This window comes from Balaenoptera acutorostrata, chromosome 9, assembly GCF_949987535.1.
Source record: "Balaenoptera acutorostrata chromosome 9, mBalAcu1.1, whole genome shotgun sequence".
Lineage (NCBI taxonomy): Eukaryota > Metazoa > Chordata > Mammalia > Artiodactyla > Balaenopteridae > Balaenoptera > Balaenoptera acutorostrata.
In genome coordinates, this window is record NC_080072.1 from 99175624 (window position 1) to 99196654 (window position 21031).

At 54.7% G+C, this 21031-nt stretch overlaps 2 protein-coding genes across 6 annotated transcripts; both read left to right on the forward strand.

Moving 5' to 3' along the window:
* The first annotated feature begins 1270 nt into the window (after positions 1–1270).
* On the forward strand, positions 1271–15196 carry NLRX1 (NLR family member X1). 3 transcript variants are annotated; one of them, XM_007196662.3, is made up of 10 exons: positions 1271–1606; positions 3169–3296; positions 3862–3931; positions 4402–4490; positions 5038–5657; positions 6420–7235; positions 12060–12655; positions 12898–12984; positions 13777–14028; positions 14341–15196. In XM_007196662.3, exons 2-10 carry the CDS (start codon positions 3227–3229, stop codon positions 14660–14662), a joined length of 2922 nt encoding a protein of 973 aa, XP_007196724.1. In that variant the 5' UTR covers positions 1271–1606; positions 3169–3226; the 3' UTR covers positions 14663–15196. The 3 variants fall into 3 exon arrangements, with proteins under 3 accessions (XP_007196724.1, XP_007196726.1, XP_057409206.1); XM_057553223.1 differs by lacking the exon at positions 3169–3296 and having other exon boundaries at positions 1272–1516; XM_007196664.3 differs by lacking the exons at positions 3862–3931; positions 4402–4490.
* A 321-nt stretch (positions 15197–15517) lies between these two features.
* NHERF4 (NHERF family PDZ scaffold protein 4) lies at positions 15518–20203 on the forward strand. 3 transcript variants are annotated; one of them, XM_007196665.3, is made up of 11 exons: positions 15518–15717; positions 16088–16115; positions 16265–16338; positions 16672–16883; positions 17153–17342; positions 17433–17569; positions 17830–18034; positions 18258–18454; positions 18555–18773; positions 18915–19115; positions 19370–20203. In XM_007196665.3, exons 1-11 carry the CDS (start codon positions 15702–15704, stop codon positions 19397–19399), a joined length of 1509 nt encoding a protein of 502 aa, XP_007196727.2. In that variant the 5' UTR covers positions 15518–15701; the 3' UTR covers positions 19400–20203. The 3 variants fall into 3 exon arrangements, with proteins under 3 accessions (XP_007196727.2, XP_007196728.2, XP_057408361.1); XM_057552378.1 differs by lacking the exon at positions 15518–15717 and having other exon boundaries at positions 15878–16115; XM_007196666.3 differs by lacking the exons at positions 15518–15717; positions 19370–20203 and having other exon boundaries at positions 15873–16115; positions 18169–18454; positions 18915–19001.
* Positions 20204–21031: the final 828 nt, after the last annotated feature.

The window sequence follows — 21031 nt, forward strand, 5'->3', positions numbered from 1 at the left end:
TACCAGCTTATTATTTTTTTAATGTTTATTTATTTATTTGTTTTTGGCTGCATCAGGTCTTAGTTGCTGCACGTGGGCTTCTAGTTGCGGTGCAGGGGGTCTAGAGCGCATGGGCTCTGTAGTTGCGGCACGTGGGCTTAGTTGCCCCGCGGCATGTGGGATCTTATTTCCCTGACCAGGGATCGAACCCGCATCCCCTGCATTGGAAGGCAGATTCTCAACCACTGGACCACCAGTGAAGTCCCCCAGCTTATTTTTTAAGATCTAGTTCAAATGTCACCTCCTGTGCCAGAGGCAGTTAGTAAATTCCTCTCCCAGGCTTTCCTAAGGCTTCTGTCTCCCTCTGAAGTACCATCATTTGGGCCCCCTGGAGGGGAACTGCTATGGTCTGGTCCCTGTTCACCTTGTTCTGGTTGCTGGATACTAGCCCAATACCACGTGTTCAGTGAAAGAACAGATGTTTACATGTATAAGTGAAATATCCACACTGTCCTCAGTCTGGACGGAGGGTAGAGATCATAAAGCCCTCTTCTCAGCCCTGCCCAAGGCGCCTCTCTACCAGTTCCCAACTGCACACCTCCGTTCAGTGCAAGCTGTGTTTGCATGTGGAGGCATGCCCTGGCTGTGGGTGGTGGGTGGTTCCTCCATCGGTTACGTGGGTCCTGGGTGTGCCCGGTATGGAAGCACAGGGATGAGGCTGGGGGCTTTGAGGACCAGGAAGCCCCAGGGCCAGGCTATGGTTGGGTGCCAGACAAGAGGAGCAGGTTGAGGTGGGAGCTGTCCCTCAGCCCCATTCTTGTGCCTGCCTTGACCCAAATGACCAGAAGCCATACACAGGGGTCTGGGGTCTGAAGAGAGCCAGGTACAGAGGGAGGACCCAAGAAGACCTTGACTCAGATCTCTGTTAGGAGGCAGGCTGAAGCGGTGAAGAGGCACAGAGGGAAGAATGCCCTGGGGATGGGGGATGGGGGATGGGGGTCGCCTCGGGAAGGTCCAGGGGTGAGGTAGGAAGACCCAGGCCCCGGATTCTTGTTCTGGCTCTTCCCCTTCCTAGTTGGTCAACCTGCGCAAGTCATTTCACCCTTCTGAGCTGCAGTTCCTGCATCTGTAAAATGGGCATAACAAGAAGCCCTGCCTGGGAGGTGGTGAGTAATGGGATGGAATTGGCGCTTAGTGACCTGCAGAGGGCAGTCCCAGCGGCAGGGCCCGCCTGGATGGAGGGCTGTACCACTGAGGGTGGGGGGAGGAGAGACAGATGGGGAAGAAGTCCCCGCCCCGGGCCTGCTCTCCGGGACACTAGCCCCTCTCGCCATCTCCCTCCTCCCAGGACCCGGCGGCCCGGAGCGCCTGGGCTCGTGCTGGCGCTTGCCCGCTGCCGGGCCGTATGCCAGGGCTGGCAGGGCTCCGCGCAGGCGGGCGGGGCGTGCAGGAAGCGTTGCGCCGCGCCGGGGCCTCTGGGAGCAAGCGGGAGACTCTGGCGGCGATCGGCTCCCGGGCCCGGGCAGCGGCTGTAAAGGTCTAAGTAGCAGGGGCGGGGCGGTGCTGGGCTGGTGCCACTAGGAGCTAGCGGCTGGGGACGCGTGGGACGCAGCCGGTGCTCTGAGAGGTGGGCATTCAGGCGGGCTTTACTCTTGGGCTCTGAAACCAAGTAGAACTAGGAAAGCTGGGACCCAGTTTAAGAGGAGGAGCTCTGGACCTGTGCGAGCACAGGCCCCGTACCTTTCCTGCTGTGCCCTCTCCTTTTCTCACTTCCCTGGGGACCAGCGGTGATCTTCCGACAATTGACCTCCCTACCCCTATCCCCACCGCCAGTCGCACCTTGAGTCAGAGGCCCTCCAACTGATTTTATCCCACTGAGCTAGTTTCCCCAAGCTTTTCCAGCCTTCCAGGGCCGTCTCTTAACCCTTCTTCCCCGACCCCGACCCCGGGACTCCTGGTCTGAGCCCCAGGCTGCGCCTCCACTGGTTGGCCCTGCTGGCAATAGGGCCCAATGCACCCAATTCTCCCTAAGGGTGCCCTGCCCTTAAGGAGTCACATCTCAGTGGAGACCAGGTGCCAGATAGCTGTATGCTTCATTTAAGGGAGCTCAGAGGGATCAGGAAAGACTTCCCAGGAGAGAGGACCTTTGAGCAGGTTCTTAAAAGATTGGGTAGGACTTCTGACAGGGGAGAAAGGTCATTCCAAGCTGATGAAAGAGTATGAACAAAGTTAGGAAAGTGGGAGCAAGAATTCAGTGAGCCTGGCGGGTGAGGTACGGGTCAGGGGGAAACTCAGGAAAATAGCTGGTGTGGGCCAGGTGTTTGGACGCTACATAACCTAGGATTTTAGGGAGGCGATTGGTGGCTGGGATGAGGGATGGGAATGGAATGAGACTGAAGGCAGAGGCCAGTAAGGAGGAGGAGGGTCTAAATTAGCACACGGTGGTAGGGATTATGCAATAGGAACAGGCTGGCAAAGTACTGGGTTGAGGAACCGGCAGGGCTGTTTCCACTGTGTGAAGGAGGGGGGAAGGATTTGAAGACAAAGAGGTCAGATTTCAAGTAGAAATCATGTGATGGGGAAGATTTGCAATAAAGTAACTGGAAGGGGAGGAGGGATGCTGAGTTCAGTTCTGCGAGCGTGCGGCTCGAAGCATTGGCAGGATGTCCATATGGAGATATCAAATAGGAAGTCATTCATTCATTTATCTATTATTTATGCCAGCCTCAAAGGCAGGTTACATAAAAGTCACAGAGAAGATAAAATGATCAAACCATTAAAACTCAGCTAAAAGGACCTGATAGCTAAGGAAAAACTTCAGAGGAGAGTGGATGATTGTTACTGGAAAAATGTTGGCTCAGAAAAGCCACTGAAAATGAACACAGGACTCATAGGAGCTTGCTGGCAGCCAAGCAAAAAAAAGGACACCTAAATAAAACAGTTCACTAGGCTGGAATTCGGGAGAAAGGGGATCGTGAAGCCTCAGGGGAGAACCAGTGGGTGGTAGGATCACTCAGGTGGGGAATGTAGAGGAGAGAGGTCTGAAAGCCAAGCCAGGGCTTTGGTGATGCTGGCATTTAAGGAAAGGCTGATGTTCTCCTGAGGAGGAAGGGCCTCCCTTGGCCTGCGTGAGAGGTGGAGTGGGAAAGTGGGGGTGTGTGGGGTCCATTCACACCATTCTTCCTGCAGCGGAACAGGATAGAAGGTGGTGTGCTCAGTCCCCCAGGCCCTGACCTTCTCTCCTGCCATGAGGTGGGGCTGCCATTTGCCCAGGGCCTCTTGGGGCCCTGGTCTGGGAAGAGTACTCCAGCCAGCAGGTGAGCAGGAAGTAGGGGTTTCTGTTGCCACTTCTCCCTTTCCAGAGTCCAGATGGCACCTCCAAGAGAGAAGGGATCCAGACACCAGGCGTGCCAGTCCCAGCTCTGTGATTTACTAGCTGTTGGCCTTGGGCAAGTCACCGCACCTCCCTGAGCTTCCTTTTTCCCATCCTAAACTAAGGGAGTCAGATTAGATGATCTTTGAGTGTCCCTGTAGCTACATAAGTCCAGGAACAATTGTCTGATTTCATTTTGCATTCAGCGAATATTTATTGAGTGCCTGCTATGTGCCAGACCCCGTGCTAAGTTCTAAGTAGGTACTTGTGAACCAAAACAGATGTGATCCCTGCTCTCATGGAGGAATGGGGGTGAGTGTGTGAATGAATGTTAATCAAATAATTACATAATGAAATATAAAATTTCATAATAACTGCTACAAAGGGGCAGTACATGATGCTATGAGAGCAAATGATGGGGATTTGATGTAGATGTGGGATCTGTGTATTGTTGAGCTAATGTGGGTGAATTCTGGATGCTGTTTCTTCCTTCTGCTTTCTCTCTGTAGATGAACGTATCCCCTTCCTGATCCACTGGAGTTGGCCCCTTAAAGGGGAGCGCCCCCTTGGGCCCCCTAGGTGAGGCCTCAGTGTCATACCTTAGGACACATCTGGGCACAGCAGAGTAGCCTGGGAAGGGTCAGGACTTGGAGAGAGCTTGATCTCCTGGGGAGAGTTGGTCTTCCGGGGCTGGAGAGGGTACAGACTCAGCTACCAGGCCTAAGAGGAAGTTAGCTTATATCATCCATAGTACAAGTCACAGTGGTCAGCCAGAGGGAGGACCGGTGGGAAGTGGGTGGAGTCTGGCAGTGGTCAGTCTGAGTTCCAGGCAGGCAGTCAGCAGTGGGGGGCTGGAGGGGTAGGGGCAAGACCTCAGGCCCTGGGAAGGGTATGAGAGTCAGATGAGGCTCTGGACTTGGGTGTCCAGAGTCAGGCCTGGATCTCAGGAAGCCAGAAGTTCATCAGTCCAGGCAGGCCTGGACTCTGAGCCTGTGCAGAGCCTGAGCCCAATAGCCAAGCCCCAGCTCATCCCTTTTCCTTGCTCACAGGGCCTTTATACGCCATCATGGAAGCTCAGCGGGCAGTGGTCCCCCATCAGGGAGACACGGGCAGTTGTTCCAGGGCATCGCTGCAGCTGGTAAAGGGACTGGCTCCTCAGTCAGCCTGAGGAGAGGGGCTGCTGGGCTCCCAGTGCGGGGGTGGGTTCAGGGAGCGTGGGGAAGAAGGGCTTGGAGAGAGAAACAAGCAGGAAGGAGGTATAGAGGACCCATTACAATCAGCCATCAGTGGACCCACTCTCCCTGGCCCCATTATCCATCTGTCCATGTATCCCTTCCTGCAACATTCATGCAGTGCACACTTACGATGTACAAAGCACTGGGAGGGATATAATATCCCTACCTTCAACACACTGCCTCTAGCTGTCAGGTGAAGATCACACACAGATAATCATGCAGCCAGTCAGCCCAGACTCACCCTCACTCGTTCCATGGCTTCCCACTTTCTGCCACAGGGGTCCAAACTTTCTGGACAGTCTGAGGGAGTCCTGTGTGTCCAGCACCATTCTGGGTCCTGGCATCTCCTGGTGTTGTGTCTTGACTCCGCAGCCTGACCCTACCACCTCCTTAAGCTCCTGCATTTCTCAGCCCCTCTCCCTGACACATTCCCTTTGCCTTCCCATCCAGAAGCTATCCAACGGCACCGCCAGAACCTGGCCGAGTGGTTCAGCCGGCTGCCTAGGGAAGAGCGCCAGTTCGGCCCAACCTTTGCACTAGACACGGTGCATGTAGACCCTGTGATCCGCGAGAGCAGCCCTGATGAGCTGCTTCGCCCACTGGCTGAGCTGGCCCTGGAGCATCAGCCGCCCTCTGCTGGGCTCCCTCCACTGGCCCTGTCTCAGCTCTTTGACCCAGATGCCAGTGGGCGCCGGGTGCAGACGGTGGTGCTCTACGGGACAGTGGGCACAGGCAAGAGCACGCTGGTGCGCAAGATGGTCCTGGACTGGTGTCACGGGCGGCTGCCAGCCTTCAAGCTGCTCATCCCCTTCTCCTGCGAGGACCTGTCATCCCTGGGCCCTGCGCCGGCCTCCTTGTGCCAACTTGTGGCCCAGCGCTACACAGCCCTGAAGGAGACTCTGCCTCTGATGGCCGCTGCCGGTTCCCGCCTGCTCTTTGTGTTCCACGGCTTGGAGCACCTCAACCTTGATTTCCGGTTGGTGGGCACAGGGCTTTGCAGTGACCCGGAGGAGTCAGAGGCGCCAGCTGCCATCATCGTCAACCTGCTACGCAAATACATGTTGCCCGAGGTGAGTGCATCCTGCTCTGCCTCCACTGTCCCCAATTTGCCCCCTCAGGATTTTCGTGTCCTGAGTCCGCATGTTTAATGGGTAGGAACGTAGGCTCTGGGTTAGTTCAAATCCTGCCCCTCCACTTCCAAGCCGTGGGACTGAGCAAGTCAGTAACTTCTCCAGGCTTCTGTTTCCTTCTCTCCTTGAGTTGTACTGAACAAATGAGATACTGCATATGAAGTGCTTAGCACAGTGTCCTGGATCATAGTGGGTGCTCAGTAAGTGTGAGTTATATTACTGTGGTCATCATTATCTTCATCCTTGAACACTCAGTCTTCAGGGACTCCCTGGCAAGTGAGCCAATCAGGACACAAGGGTCTTTATTTATTTTTTTATAAATTTGTTTATCTTATTTATTTTTGGCTGTGTTGGGTCTTCGTTGCTGTGCACGGGTTTCTCAAGTTGCGGCGAGCAGGGGCTACTCTTCGTTGCGGTGCGCGGGCTTCTCATTGAGGTGACTTCTCTTGTTGCGGAGCACGGGCTCTAGGCGCATGGGATTCAGTAGTTGCGGCGTGCAGGCTCAGTAGTTGTGGCTCGTGGGCTCTAGAGCGCAGGTTCAGTAGTTGTGACTCACAGGCTTACTTGCTCCATGATATGTGGGATCTTCCCAGACCAGGGATCGAACCCGTGTCCCCTGCATTGGCAAGCGGATTCTTAACCACTGCGCCACCAGGGAAGCCCACAAGTGTCTTTCTTAACTCTCAACCATGCTCTTCCCAGGCCAGCATTCTGGTGACCACCCGGCCCTCTGCCATCGGCCGCATCCCCAGCAAGTATGTGGGCCGCTATGGCAAGATCTGTGGCTTCTCTGATACCAACCTACAGAAGCTCTACTTCCAGCTCCGCCTCAACCAGCCAGACTGCAGGCACGGAGCTGGGGGGGTCTCAGCCACGCCGGCTCAGCGTGACCACCTGGTGCAGATGCTCTCCCGGAACCTGGAGGGGCACCACCAGATTGCTGCTGCCTGCTTCCTGCCCTCGTATTGCTGGCTTGTCTGTGCCACCCTGCACTTCCTGCACGCTCCCACACCAGCCGGCCAGACCCTCACGAGCATCTACACCAGCTTCCTGCATCTAAACTTCAGTGGGGAGATGCTGGACAGCACTGACCCCTCCAAGTTGTCCCTCATGGCCTATGCAGCCCGAACCATGGGCAAGTTGGCCTACGAGGGGGTGTCCTCCCGCAAGACATACTTCTCTGAAGAGGATGTCCGTGGCTGCCTGGAAGCTGGCATCCAGACGGAAGAGGAGTTTCAGCTGCTGCATGTGTTCCGCCGGGATGCCCTGAGGTTTTTTCTGGCCCCATGCGTGGAGCCAGGGCACCTGGGTACCTTCGTGTTCACTGTGCCCGCCATGCAGGAATACCTGGCTGCCCTCTACATTGTGCTGGGTTTGCGGAAGACGACTCTGCAGCGAGTGGGCAAGGAAGTGGCCGAGCTCGTGGGCCGTGTCGGGGAGGACATCAGCCTGGTCCTGGGCATCATGGCCAAACTGCTGCCCCTGCGGGCCCTGCCCCTGCTCTTCAACCTGCTCAAGGTAACAGCCCTAGGATCCCAGGCTGCCGGCCCCCATCCTCCTCGTTCACCCTTGCTCCTCCCCAGAAGGAAACTGCTTCTTCCTGCATGACTGTGAATCCTCTTCTTGGCTCTGTTTCAGATTTGGGCAATCTGGCTTTTAGTGGGAATGGGGCATAAGGAAAGGGGAGAGAGAAGCCACAGGCTGGGGAAGGCTTGGAGGGGAATCTGAGGGTGCAGGGACTTTCATAACAATCCCATAACTCTAATGATAGGTTTTTGTTTGTTTGTTTGTTTTTGTTTTTTTTTGTTTTTTGCCTCTCTCCTCCTAGTCTTTGTTGCTGGGTGGCAGGGGTCACTACTGTCCAGGGTCTGTCCTGTGCTTTGCAGGTCCAGAAACCCAATTGTATCTGTTCCTCAGAGGTGATTAGACTCTGGGAGTGATGTCTCATCCTAACTTAATCACCAGAGACAGGTTTATAAAGCAGATGCCATTTTATTCATTTATACCAGGAGGATAAATGGCATTGGTAATTGGCTTAGGACAGTCCGTCTTGGGTGCAGGTCTGCTCCGGAAACCAAATTACAGGCCTGAGGACTGTGCTGTGAGCAGGGCGGATGTACTAAGTTTTTGATGGGAAGAAGTAGCCACTCTCGGCTGATGTCTGCCCGGGTGCCTTGTAAATGAAATATAATTATGATCCCTTTTATAGATGAGGAAACTGGAGCTCACAGACGCTAAGTAACTTGACTAAGGTCACTCAGATAGTAAGGAGAATAACTGGGGTCTGAGTGCAGGTTTTGTGGTTCTGAATCCTGTGCTCTTTCCGCCAAACTTTATTGATGTACTATGGATATTTCTAGGAAGCTATGGCGCCTTGCTAGGTAACCCTGGTCCGCTATAGCAATGTTTCAGTAATCGGTCTTGGGGAAGCAGAGCCCTGGTGAGCTGACAACATTTTAACAAGTTTTCCTTTTTATAGGCAGCAAAGCCTCAGGGTTAAAAACAGGGATTCTGTAACGCAGCTACCTGGTTCACATCCAGGCTCTGCCACTTACTAGCTATGTGACCTTGTACAAGTTACTTAATCTCTCTGTGCCCCAAGGTGCTTATCTGTTAAATGAATAATAATAGATAATAATAGAATCTATATAATTGGCCCAATATTATGATTAAATGTCTTCATCTGCAGGACCTGGCACATAGTAAGCGCTATTTAATTGTTTGTTAAACACAAAAACAGTCTCAGGCAGCCCATCCCTTCTTACACCACTGCCTCAGGCAGAGAGGTAATGGCCATTGCTGAGGCCCCCCACCCCTTTGAGGATGTGCTTGCCTCATCTGGATTGCAGGGAGAGGCTGTGGTCTCCTGACAGGGTTCAGAAAGCCACTCAGTTACTTAAGGGGGCACCACACCCACAAGCCCTCTCGGAGGGAGGGTTGCCTAGCAGAGGATGGGTACCATCTGTTTCTTCATGAGCCTATTGATTCATTTTCCCAGAGTGACAGTTTTTGTGTCTTGTCTCCAGATGCTTGTTGGGGGAGGGGCACTATACCCTCCATGGTGGGAACCTCGCCTGTAAAAAGTGAAGAAAACACATGAGAGGAGGTGCCACAAAACAACCTGGTGGCTCGTGGCAGAGGAACGGACCTCTCCTTTCCTTTCAGAACCATTGCAAGGATGGCAGCTGATGTCACCAACCTCCCAAACATTCAGTTCTTCAATAGCTATTTGAGTGCCTGCTGTGTGCCAGGCAATGTGTTAGATTCGGAGGAAAAAGCAACAGAACCCCAGGTTTCTGCCTTTTCTGATCATATGGTCTCAACATAAACATGTCAACATAACCATGTGATTAAAAATTCTGGGAAGTGCCTGGAAAGCAAAGTTCCAGGTGCTATGGAAGTATGTAAGGGGGGAGGGGGGGGACCTGGTTTGGGGGGATAAGTAAAGCCTCTCTGCAGGAAGGGCTTTTAATCTGATCCCTGGAGGATTAGCCAGGAGAAGAACTGGGTGTGTGTGTGGGGGGGGGGGAACACTCCGGGAAGAGGGCACAGCTTTGAAGGAGGAACAATCTTGGCACCGTCAAAAAACAAAAAACGGAAAAGAGAGAGAGAGAAGCCGAGAGGACAGGAGCAGAGCGAGCGAGGGTGAGAGGCTGTCATGAAGGCGCCATGGTTGACAGGGGCCTGTCAGTGAAAAATTGATCAATAGTCCATCTGTTCCTGGAAGGGGGACCCCTTCCAGGGCCTGAGAGCGAGCTCTTTTTTTTTTTTAAATAAATAAATTTATTTATTTATTTATTTATTTATTTTGGCTGCGTTGGGTCTTTGTTGCTGCGCGCAGGCTTTCTCTAGTTGCAGTGAGCAGGGGCTACTCTTCATTGCGGTGCGTGGGCTTCTCATTGCAGTGGCTTCTCTTGTTGCAGAGCACGGGCTCTAGGCGCACAGGCTTCAGTAGTTGTGGCACATGGGCTCAGTAGTAGTGGCACGCGGGCTCAGTAGTTGTGGTGCACGGGCTTAGTTGCTCTGCAGCATGTGGGATCTTCCTGGACCAGGGCTCGAACCCGTGTCCCCTGCACTGGCAGGCGGATCCTTAACCACTGCACCACCAGGGAAGTCCCTGAGAGCAAGCGCTTGTCTAACACTCGGAAATCAATTGTCTGAGGAGACACACGTACTGACAAAGCAAAAGACTTTATTGGGAAGGGCCGCCCGAGCAGAGGACAGTGGGGTAAGGGAACCTAGGAGAACTGCTCTGCCACATGGCTTGTAGTCTCAGGTTTTATGGTAATGGGGTTAGTTTCTGGGCTGTCTCTGGCCAGTCATCTTGCTTGGCCCATATTTAGTCTGACTCAGGGTACTTCCTGGTGGCACGCATGTCTCAGCCAAGATGGATTCCAGCAACAAGGATTCTGGGAGGTTGATAGGACAATATTATGGGGCTGGCGTCTCCTCCCTCTTTTTGGCCCCTCCTGAATTCTCTAGTTTTTGACGGCAGCACCATGTTCCTTATCGGGACCTCCTGTTATGAGACAACTCATGCAAGTGGTCATCATCGTGCCTGGCCAAGGCGGGTGGTTTTAGTCAACGGTTCCCTAACACATCTAAGAAAGAAATGGAAATTTTAATTCAAGCCAATCTGAGGATTATAACCCAGGAGACAGTCTCTCAGAGAGTTCTGATAACTATTCCAAAGAGATAAAGAGGGAGGCCAACGTATTCAATATGTGTGATTTTGGCAACGGGGGTATGTGTAATCAAACATACGTCGCAGTAGAAGATTGCACCCGGTTACGAGGGACAGACATCTCAGTTAATGGTTTTAGTGCTTTTCTAAGTATGGAAAGATGCAAGAATCTGGGTTCACAAAAATTTCTCCTGAAATATCTAAGGACCAGTTCTGTCAGTTTTCTCAAAGCACAAAGTGCCTTATCCTGATTTTTGCCCTGAATTCCTTTCGAGGTTATTGTAGCCAGTGACTGCAGTGGCTAATGGCTTGACTTTGTAGAATTGGGTGGTGGGCAACATTCTTTATTTTACAATCCCTTCCCTTTCAGTCTTAGTTTCAGCCAAGGTTTGGGAGGCATTTCGTGACCAATTTGTTCCACAGCACTAGGAATGCTCATTCCCAGGTCAGGCAAGGATTTCATTGATAGGTCACTCAATGTGCTATTAGTGGACTAGACCCTATTAACAGTAGCCAAAATCCTCTGGACCCCCAGTCTTACTAGTCCGTTATGATCCAAGGAACGGTTCCCTCTTGTTGTTTCTTCCCTTATCCAGAGTTACACTATTACAATCGTTCATCTTACAGAACTATATATTTGATCAATTGTTTCAAGTCACCTAATCATCGTTAATTTTATCTGAGGCTTAGTCACACATTTGGTGATGCAAGAAACAACAATCTTATAAAATAGGCAAATACAAGTAATATAGCTAGTAGTATTAATAGGATCATAAGTAAGTATTGAAACTAAGATCTTCCACAAGGTGAGGCCCAGTATCTCTTCAGGTCTCTCAGCAGTCTGTTTTGCACCAATCTCTGTCTTTAAGGAAAATGATATATTGGCATTGTACATAAAGTTCACCAAAGATGTCTGCATATACAAGGCGAGTGGTGGGTCATTGTGACCCCTTACAGGATTGAGAAAGGAATGTTATCTTCTAAGGAGTTACATGGCTGGCGCCAGAAGGAGAAAAATTGATCTTTATGATTGAGCGGGTATTTCTGCCATTGGGGAGGTCTAGTTAAATGCATAATGCAGATGCACAATGCACACTGGAGGGGAGGGAGGAGGCCTAAATGGGCAGAGAAAAATTTTATGTTTAAATTTATCTTGTCTTTCCTTAAAATATGAATTTTATTTCACGAGGCCAAATCGTGCAGGGTCTGAAGCAGTAGGAGCAACATCCGTCATCGCTGCTGGGATGACGGTGATGATGTTGAAGATGATGATGTATTTATACCACCTAGCCCGGTACCAAGCTGAATGCATAATATATGCTAACTCCTTCCCACCATGCTTGGGCTTGAGAATGTACGGGGTGTCTGGGAAAAAGAAAGAATTTCCCAGTGTCTGGAGTACATGAGACGAGTGTTGAGAGGTGACTCCGGAAAGGTCAAATTGGGGCCAAATTATGCAAAGTTTTATATTCCACATGGGCAGTGGGGAGCCACGGAAGGTGCTGCAGCAGGGGGAGTAGTATGATCAGACAAATCGTGCTCGAGTTTAAGGGAGATCACCAGGCTGGAGCAGTCAGGAAGACTGCACCTTAAGCTTAGGCCAGAAGGCTAAACAGCACACAGTAGGCTGCAGCGCCCTCTCCCTTCTTCCCTTCCAGGTGGTTCCACGTGTGTTCTGGCGTGTGGTAGGTAAGAGCCGCGAGGCAGTGGCCCAGGCCATGGTGCTGGAGATGTTCCGAGAGGAGGACTACTACAACGACGACGTCCTGGACCAGATGGGTGCCAGTATCCTGGGTGTGGAGGGCCCGCGGTGCCACCCGGACGAGCCCACAGAGGATGAGGTCTTTGAGCTTTTCCCCATATTCATGGGCGGCCTTCTCTCTGCCCATAACCGGGTAGTGCTGGCTCAGCTCGGCTGCCCCATCAAGACCCTGGATGCCCTGGAGAATGCCCAGGCCATCAAGAGGAAGCTGGGCAAGCTGGGCCGGCAGGTGCTGCCCCCCTCGGAGCTCCTTGACCACCTCTTCTTCCACTATGAGTTCCAGAATCAGCGCTTCTCCGCCGAGGTGCTCGGCTCCCTGCGCCAGCTCAACCTGGCGGGCGTGCGCATGACGCCCCTCAAGTGCACGGTGGTGGCAGCTGTACTGGGCAGCGGAAGGCATGCCCTGGACGAGGTGAACTTGGCCTCCTGCCAACTGGACCCTGCCGGGCTGCGCACGCTCAGGCCTGTCTTCCTGCGTGCCCAGAAGCTGGGGTGAGGCCCTGTCCTCGTGCACGGGTGGAAGAGAAGGTGCTTGGGAAAGCAAAGGGAGTGAGGAAGGACCAGGGGGTGGGGTGAAATCTGGTACGGGTGGAGGTGACAAGAGCTACAGAAGGGGACACAGCTGTGGACTACGAGAGGCAGGATGGTGAGGGAGGGGCCCGGGGGGTGGGCAGCCTCCATGCCAAACTCCTTCCTTGGTTTCTCACCTGCTCTCTGCCCACCTTCTGCTCCAGCTTGCAACTCAACAGCCTGGGCCCCGAGGCCTGCAGGGACCTCCGAGACCTGCTGCTGCATGACCAGTGCCAAGTTACCACCCTGCGGTGAGTGCCCTGGGAGGGGGCTCCATCCTGCTGGCCAGCTAAGGTCAAGAGTGAGCTCCCCACCTCCCAACATGCCTGGAACAGGCACACCCATGCTGTAGTAAAGAAGACGGGAGTGTAGACCTTGACCGGCTCCCCACCCCATGACGTCTAGTACAAGCAGCCAGGCAGAGGAAAAGATGCCACCAGCAATAAATAGGTGCTAAGAAAGCCTCTTGCGTGGCTAAAATCAGCCGGGGGTGGGGGGTGGAATAACACCCAGGCTGGTTACCTGGTAACAACGCCACTGATTCCCTCCCAGGATTTTCCCTGTCGCCTCACAAGGATGACCCTGACGCTGGGCACTCAATAGATGCTCCTAAAGTGTTGACTGATTTACTAGCAACCCAGACGCCTGGGTTCCTGATTTTGGATTGGAGTAAGGGGAGATGAATGAGGAGGGAGGGAGAGGGGGATGGGGAAACAGGAAGGGAGGGTGAAGCAGGGGCTGGAAGGGGGTGAAAAAAGGAGCAAGAAGGAACATGGTAACGAGGAAGGGGAGAGGGAAGAGGGGCATCTCAAAGGAGAATGGAAGGCGGGAGGAGGGGAGGGAGAAGCCGGCTTCCACCCCACTCTCCCTCCTCTACAGTGAGCCTCACCACCGTTTCTCCATCCTCTTTTCCTGGGACTGCATTTCTCTGCGTCCAGGCTGGTCTCTGCCCCAACTGGTGCACCGTTTTGGCCCAAGTCCCAGTGCTTAGCACAGGGCATCTGCTAGGGGCCCTCATAACCTTGGGGTGCTTGTGGCCCTAGGCTGTCCAACAACCCGCTGACGGCGGCGGGTGTGGCCCTGCTGGTGGAGGGGCTGGCGGGAAACACCTCGCTGAAACACCTGTCTCTGCTGCACACGGGCCTTGGGGACGAGGGCCTGGAGCTGCTGGCTGCCCAGCTAGACCGTAACCAGCAGCTACAGGAGCTGAATGTGGCCTACAACGGCGCTGGCGACACAGCGGCCCTGGCCTTAGCCAAGGCTGCCCGGGAGCACCCTTCCCTGGAGCTGCTGCAGTGAGTCTTGCCCTCCACTCCCATCTCCCCACCCACCCTTGGTGATTGGCCCTTCCCCTGCCCTGATTCTCCACCACCATTTCTCCTAGGGTCCTAGTGGCCCCATTTCTATTGACCCTGGTCCCACTGAATTCTAGCGTCATCCCTGCCTCCCAGTGGCCACCACCCTCCATCTCTGGCTTATTGCAAACACTTACCCCATTGCATTTCACAGCCAGGGGAACAGTTATGAGACCCCTTACTCTCTGTGCACCCACCCTCTGCCCCTTCTTCTCAGAGCTGAACGGCATCTACTCTTCTCTCTCCTGCTAGCCTCTACTTCAACGAGCTGAGCTCAGAGTGCCGCCAGGCCCTGCGGGACCTGGGGAGCACCACTGAGGGCAGTGCCCAGGTCGTGGTGTCACTGACAGAGGGGACAGCAGTGTCTGAGTACTGGTCAGTGATCCTGGGTGAAGTCCAGCGGAACCTCAACAGCTGGGATCGGGGCCGGGTCCGGCGCCACCTGGAGCTTCTGCTGCGGGATCTGGAAGATAATCGAGGAGGCACCCTTAATCCTTGGCGCAAAGCCCAGCTGCTTCGAGTGGAGGGCGAGGTCAGGGCCCTCCTGGAGCAGCTGGGAGGCCCTGGAAGCTGAGACAGTGGCAGCAGTGTGTGTCCCCTGGCCCCAAGCCGCTTCTGTCTGTGGCCTCCTAGCTTGCACTACCACTTCCAGAAAGATCCCTTCAGGGCTGGAGGCAAAGGAATGGGCACAGCTGTGCCAGTTGCTCTCCTGGGGCATGTCCAACCAGTGCTTCCAAGTCTGGAGTTTTCAGGGTCACGGAACATGCTTCCCCTCCCTTCGGCTAGAAGGACTGAAAGATGTGGCGTTTTGGTGGCCACATTGTCCTGTAGCACCACCACCAATCTCCTCTTGGATTGTGCCACCAGGGGGCACACTTCTTTCGTCGGCCTTGCCAGGGGCTTTGCCATCCAGATGTGTTGGAGGGCCTCCGCGTCCTGCCTTTATGCTTTCTTGGGACACCCTGGGACCCCCAGGATGCCAGCAGCCACTTTCCTCTCTCACTGGTGCTGTGTCCTCACCCTTGTTTCCCCTTCACCACAATGGTACCCAACCTCGGTGGCCCCTAGGGGCATGGGTGCTGACTTGCTGCTATTAAAGAGCTGTGTCTTCCAACTACTGTGGAGTCTTTTTTGACTGTTGCTTTCAAGAAAGGGTACTGTTCTTGGTCATTCTGGTTAAACCACTGACCACGTTCTGTTGCAAATGTTTCTTGGGCACTAGTTTCAGAGGCCCTGAGGGCTGTGGTGAGGGTGGCGCAAGAACAAGATGTCAGCGTGGGGGTAGGCCATGTTGGGCCATAGGGCTCCTGTCACCCTTCTCATACACTTATCCCAGGCTTGGAATTACAGTGCCCAGCAATTACAGTGACCTTTCTCCGTGCAGAGGGGGAACTGGGACGGCAGCAGAGTCTCCTGAGGAAGTCGGGGCTCAAGAATAGGGCAGGAGGGACATACACACTTCCCCAGAGGACAAGACTCTCCTCCCGTTAACCATTACCGACTGCTTCCTAGGCAGCGTCTTGGAGGAGGCGGGACGTGGCGGGGTAGGTGGGAGGGTCAGCTGGTTTCGATGGACCTTGTCCCTACACTGAGCCTGGCTCGCTGATCCAACCATGGAGGCAGCTGCAGGTAAGAGGCCAGGAGAAATCCTCTGGGGGGGGGAATTTAGGGCAGAGGGCAGATTGGAAGGCTTTGGGACCAGGACACACTTGGTACTGGGGCTTGGAGCCCTGAGGCAAATAGACTGGAAGTCAGGAGGGGAGAGGTGAGTGGGTGGATGTGTCTGCCTTCCTGGTCCACGCCCTGTACTGATAACACTCAGATTTCTGCGCATATCAGGCCTTGGCCGGGGAGGGGAAGGAAGGGGAAGGGAAGACCCTTTTGGAGCGAGTCCTGAATTTGGGGGTTCCCCAAAGTCCTTTCAGTTAATGACCGTGTAAGAGGAGTCTCGGGGGGCAGAATATGCCTCTCCTCCCCTCACCCCTTCTTTTCCCAGCAGATCTTCAGGACACAGCTTCCTTGGCCCCGTAAGTGCCGTGCTGTGAAGGATTGGGGCAAGGGGAGGAGGGATTGAAGGTGGGGAAGCTCTTCAGCTGCCATTAGCACCTCAAGGCGAGCCTGGGACCCAAGTCGGGATGTCAGTTTTCTCCTACCTGCTTGACTTGCTTCCTTGCAGGAAGTTTGAGTTTAACCCCAAACTGGGCATTGATAATCCTGTGCTCTCCCTGGCTGAAGACCACGAGCCCTCTGGTAACCCCCCACCACTTGGGGCAACCGTTTCCTTTCCCCAGAGCCACCAGGGCTCCACACAGCTTCCCGTCTCCTTGGTAACCACTCACTCTGTCTCCCTCTGATAACAGCCTTGGTGGGAGTAACCGCGTGGAGGTGGAAGGGGGCCAGGCATTTCCTTCTGTCCCCCCCACTCTGCCTGGGCCGTGTTCAGCCCCGCTCCCCAATACCAAACTGGGCAGAAGCCTGTCTGGTGTTCTATCACAGGGGCAGGGTCTGCCAGACACAAGGTGACTGGTACTTGGGTCATGTCCCCTCTCCTCCCCCTTTTCTGCTGCCCACCTCCCCTTCCAGATCTCTGGAGCCTGGAACGACCTCGCTTCTATCTGCTGAACAGAGAGGAGGGCAGGAGTTTTGGCTTCCACTTGCAGCAGCAGCGGGGCAGGGCTGGGCATGTGGTGTGCAGGGTGGAGCCAGGCGCCTCTGCCCAGCGCCAGGGTCTTCGGGAAGGAGATCGGATCCTGGGGGTGAACAACCATGTCGTGGAACATGAAGACTATTCAGTGGTGAGGTTGGGCTGGGACCCCTGTGTTACAGGAGAACATTCTATAGCACCTCAGGGAGACAGAAGCCGGTTGGTCACCTCCCTGGGTATATGGGGGCAGGACCCAAGCCTCAACCTCCCCCATCTCCCAGAATTTAGGGATGCCCAGGTCCAAATGGTTGCGTGAAACCCTCCAGAGAGCTGGTTCCCATGGTGAAAAGTGTAGCTTCCAGGGAGGGGAAGCTGGCAAGAGGGGCCAGCCCAAGCCCGCTCCGTGTGCCCACCGTTCAGGTGATACGCCGCATCCGGGCCAGCGGTCCTCGGGTATTGCTGACGGTTTTGGCGCAGCACGTGCATGAGGTGGCCCTAGCTCAGCGGGGGAACGATGCCCACCTCTGTCCCACTCTCGGCCGAGGGGTCCGGCCTCGGCTGTGCCACGTAGTGAAAGACGAGGGTGGCTTTGGCTTCAGTATCACCCAAGGTGAGCTTAGAGCTCGGGAGGGGTCAGGAGGGGGATCTCAGCCCTGTTCTGGGCAGGCAGCAGGCAGAATCTTGCTGTTTGGGCTTCCAGGACATCGGGGTCCTTTCTGGTTAGTGCTGAGCACTGGAGGAGCAGCTGAGCGGGCAGGAGTGCCCCCTGGGGCCCGACTGCTAGAAGTGAATGGGGTCAGCGTGGAGAAGTTCACGCATAACCAACTCAGCAAGAAGGTACGACTGTTTCCCATCCGTCCTCACCCCTCTGGGCCTGGTCCCTGCCTCGGGAAGCAGACGACTCCTCGACGCGCCTAATCGCCTGATCCGATCTTGTACCTCTGTCACCATCCTTCCCTTTACACTCTGTGCTAGGCCCTCCCCTCCCTTCCCTAGTGCCTCATTCCTGGGCCTGGGAAGAGGGGCTGTGAGGAGGTGCCTGCCTCTGCCCTCCCTACCCAGGAGGTTGATGCCGATGCCCTGCTGTGTCCCCACAGCTTTGGCAGAGTGGCAAGCAGGTGACCCTGCTGGTGGCAGGGCCAGAGGTGGAGGAACAGTGTCGCCAGCTGGGAATGCCCCTGGCTGCACCCCTGGCAGAGGGCTGGGCACTGCCCACCAAGCCCCGCTATCTGCATCTAGAGAAAGGGCCCCAGGGCTTCGGGTTCATGCTCCGAGAGGAGAAGGGCCTTGACGGTCGGCTCGGTGAGTGGGAGCCCTGGGGGCGGGGCTGGAAGGTGGGCCTTGGGGTGGGCACACAAGTGTATATATACACCTCTCAGTGCACACAACTGGTGGCCCTGGCTGAACCCCATCCCGGGCCTCCTCCTCCTGTGCAGCCCCGGGTCAGCCCCCCGGTGTGCATACAGTGGCCTGGGCCGGCACTGGGGGTCAGTGGGAAGGAGCAGTGAGGATGTCTGCATCCCAGGTCAGTTCCTGTGGGAGGTGGACCCAGGACTGCCAGCGGAGAAGGCCGGGATGCAGGCTGGGGACCGGCTGGTGGCTGTGGCTGGGGAGAGCGTGGAAGGGCTGGGCCATGAAGAGACAGTGTCCAAGATCCGGGCGCAGGGCTCCTGCGTCTCGCTCATTGTCGTTGACCCTGAGGCTGACCGCTTCTTCAACATGGTGCGAGCTGAGGGGCGGGGGCTGGAGAGGGGGCAGGAAGAGAGCAGGGCTTGGGTGGGGGGAGAAGCAGCAGGGTTTGTCCTATCTTCCTCTTTTCCAGGTTCGCTTGTCCCCACTTCTCTTCTTGGAGAGCACAGAGGCTCCCGACTCTCCCCAGGATACCGGCTCAGCCTCTCTGGTTGAGACCAAGGACCCACCAGTTGAAGACACAACCGTCCCCTGCGGCTTCCGCCAGTGCTTCCTGTACCCTGGGCCTGGTGGTGGCTATGGCTTCCGACTCAGCTGTGTGGCCAGTGGGCCTCATCTCTTCATCTCCCAGGTGACTGATGCCCCAGGGACCTTGGATCTTCTCAATCATTTGCCTCTTGACAAGTCTTCCTCTGCTTCCCTCCCAGAGCCTCAGTACACCCAGCAGACTTTTCTGTGGTGTTCCAAGCTCTACATCCCCCCATTCCACCAGGTGACCCTAGGAGGCTCAGCTGCCCGGGCAGGACTGCAAATGGGAGATGTGATTCTGGAGGTGAACGGGTATCCCATGGGCGGAGAGAATGACCTGGAAAGACTTCAGCAGCTGGCTGAGGCAGAGCCACCCCTATGCCTGAAGCTGGCGGCCAGATCTCAGCAGGGCTTGGAAGCCTGGATTCCCCCAGGGTCTGGAGAGGTGAGGAAGGAGAGGCGGATGGATTGTGAGCTGCCAGAAGAGGACAGAGGGTAGCCAGAGAAGAGGGCAGAGCGGGAGGCTGCAGCGTGGAGCAGTGTGGGCCACTCAGGTTGGGACTTTAGGCCATGGTAGGTGGGGACAGAAGGACCCAGGGAAGAAGCCCCATTCCTGGGCATCCCAGTGAGGGGGGAGGGCGCAGGGAAAGGGAACTCTTCTCGTCTCTGAATGACCTCTTCCCTTCTTTCTCTGCTTAGGACTGGGCTGTAGCCTCAGATCTACTGTAGCACCCCCTATGCCTGGCACAGATCTGCCCAAGCTTTCCTGTCTCCACTCTCCAGCCTGAGGTGGTGGGAGCTGAGATGCTCTCTTTAAACTAGAAGCTGCAGCTCTAGGACTCCGGTTACCTCCAATCACAGGATAGTCCTCGGCCTCCCTCCCTTCCCATGGGCCCACCTCCTGGAAGAGGGTGTGGCCAGAGGCCTCAGGTGGGCCCACGAGGGAGCCTCCCCTTTGATTCCAAAGGAAGTCATGTGGGATCTTTGGGAGCTGTGCGCCAAGGATGATGATCTGCCTGAGATGAGTGGTATGATTTTGTGATTTATAACAAGAAATATATGTTTGGCCTTCATACCCTTTCCTGGCACAGAGCTCCTAAAACCCTTGGAATTTCCTAAGTAGTAAGACAGATAAAGCTGTCTTCTGTTTTTGACAATAAGCCCCTTTCAACTACACCTAGTTTTGTTAATGAGATGACTCTTGACAAGCACCTGAGAATGGGGCACAGGTTTCCAGGGCAACCAGTCATGTGATTAGAGGGTTGGAACTTTCAGTGCCCACCCCCCACCCCTACCCTCAACCTCCTGGGAGGGGAGAGGGGCTGGAGGTTGAGTTAATTACCAGTGTTCAATGGATCGATGGATCATGCCTACATAATGAAGCCTCCATAGAAACCCAAAAGGACAGTTTCAGAGAGCTTTCCGCATTGCTGAACACGTGGAGGTGCTGGGAGGGTGGCGCACCTGGAGAGGGCATGCAGCTTCCATGCTCATACCTCGCCGGTGTATCTCTTCCCTCTGGCTGTTCCTGAGTTGTGTTCTTTATAATAAACTGGTAATCTAGTAAGTAAACTGTTTCCCTGAGTTCAATCGCTCTAGCAAATGTTTGAACCCAAGGAGGGGGTTGTGGGAACCTCTGAGTGATAGCTAGTAGGTCAGAGGCACAAGTGACAACCTGGACTTGAGATTGGTATTTGAGGTCGAGGGCAGTCTGTGGGACAGAGCCCTTAACCTGCGGGGATCTGATGGTACCTCCAAGTAGAAAGTGTCGGAATTGAGTTAAATTGTAACACAAAAGTTAAATTGTGTCTACGGAGAATTACTTGGTGTGGGAAACCTCCCTCCTCCATGTTTCACCAGAAATGAAGTAGAACTGAGAACGTTGTAGTAAAATAGAGGAGAAACAGAGAGTTTTCCCTTTCCCGGTGGGCTGTGGGGCCGGCTAGGATTGAAGCCACCTGGAATTTGCCCTAAGCATGACTCCAGGACTGTTGGGTATATTGCAGGAATTTGGAGACCGGCTGCACCTTCCCTCTGTGGGCACCTTAGGATTGTGGGAGCTGGTGCCTGGTCACACTGTTGGCCTATTATAGAAATGGCCTTTCCCCACAAATCTGGCTGCCTTTGTTGGTGTTGGTGGAGGTAGGGTGACCAAAAGGGCCTCAGGCTCAAGGGGTGGGACCCAGTTTCTCTAGGAGAGAAGTTGAGACCTTGTCAAATTTCTCTCTTCTTATTCAGTCTTCAGGGTAATGGGTCAGCCCAGAACTGAGATGTTCCCATGAGGGGCACTCATCTCTGCCAAAAATCACAGCCCACAGTCCTGTTGAGTTCTACATCCAGACAGCTTTATTGCTGGGGCCT

What these genes read in the sequence shown, in the direction of transcription:
- NHERF4 (XM_057552378.1), top strand. Translation starts at nt 16,051, where the DNA reads ATGCCTCTCCTCCCCTCACCCCTTCTTTTCCCAGCAGATCTTCAGGAC. An exon ending in TGAAGACCACGAGCCCTCTG is followed by an intron (nt 16,339 to 16,671) that starts GTAACCCCCCAC and finishes CTCCCCTTCCAG; the next exon opens with ATCTCTGGAGCCTGGAACGA. An exon ending in CTGACCGCTTCTTCAACATG is followed by an intron (nt 18,455 to 18,554) that starts GTGCGAGCTGAG and finishes CCTCTTTTCCAG; the next exon opens with GTTCGCTTGTCCCCACTTCT.
- NLRX1 (XM_007196662.3), top strand. Translation starts at nt 3,227, where the DNA reads ATGAGGTGGGGCTGCCATTTGCCCAGGGCCTCTTGGGGCCCTGGTCTG. An exon ending in CGCCCCCTTGGGCCCCCTAG is followed by an intron (nt 3,932 to 4,401) that starts GTGAGGCCTCAG and finishes CCTTGCTCACAG; the next exon opens with GGCCTTTATACGCCATCATG. An exon ending in CCAGGGCATCGCTGCAGCTG is followed by an intron (nt 4,491 to 5,037) that starts GTAAAGGGACTG and finishes CTTCCCATCCAG; the next exon opens with AAGCTATCCAACGGCACCGC.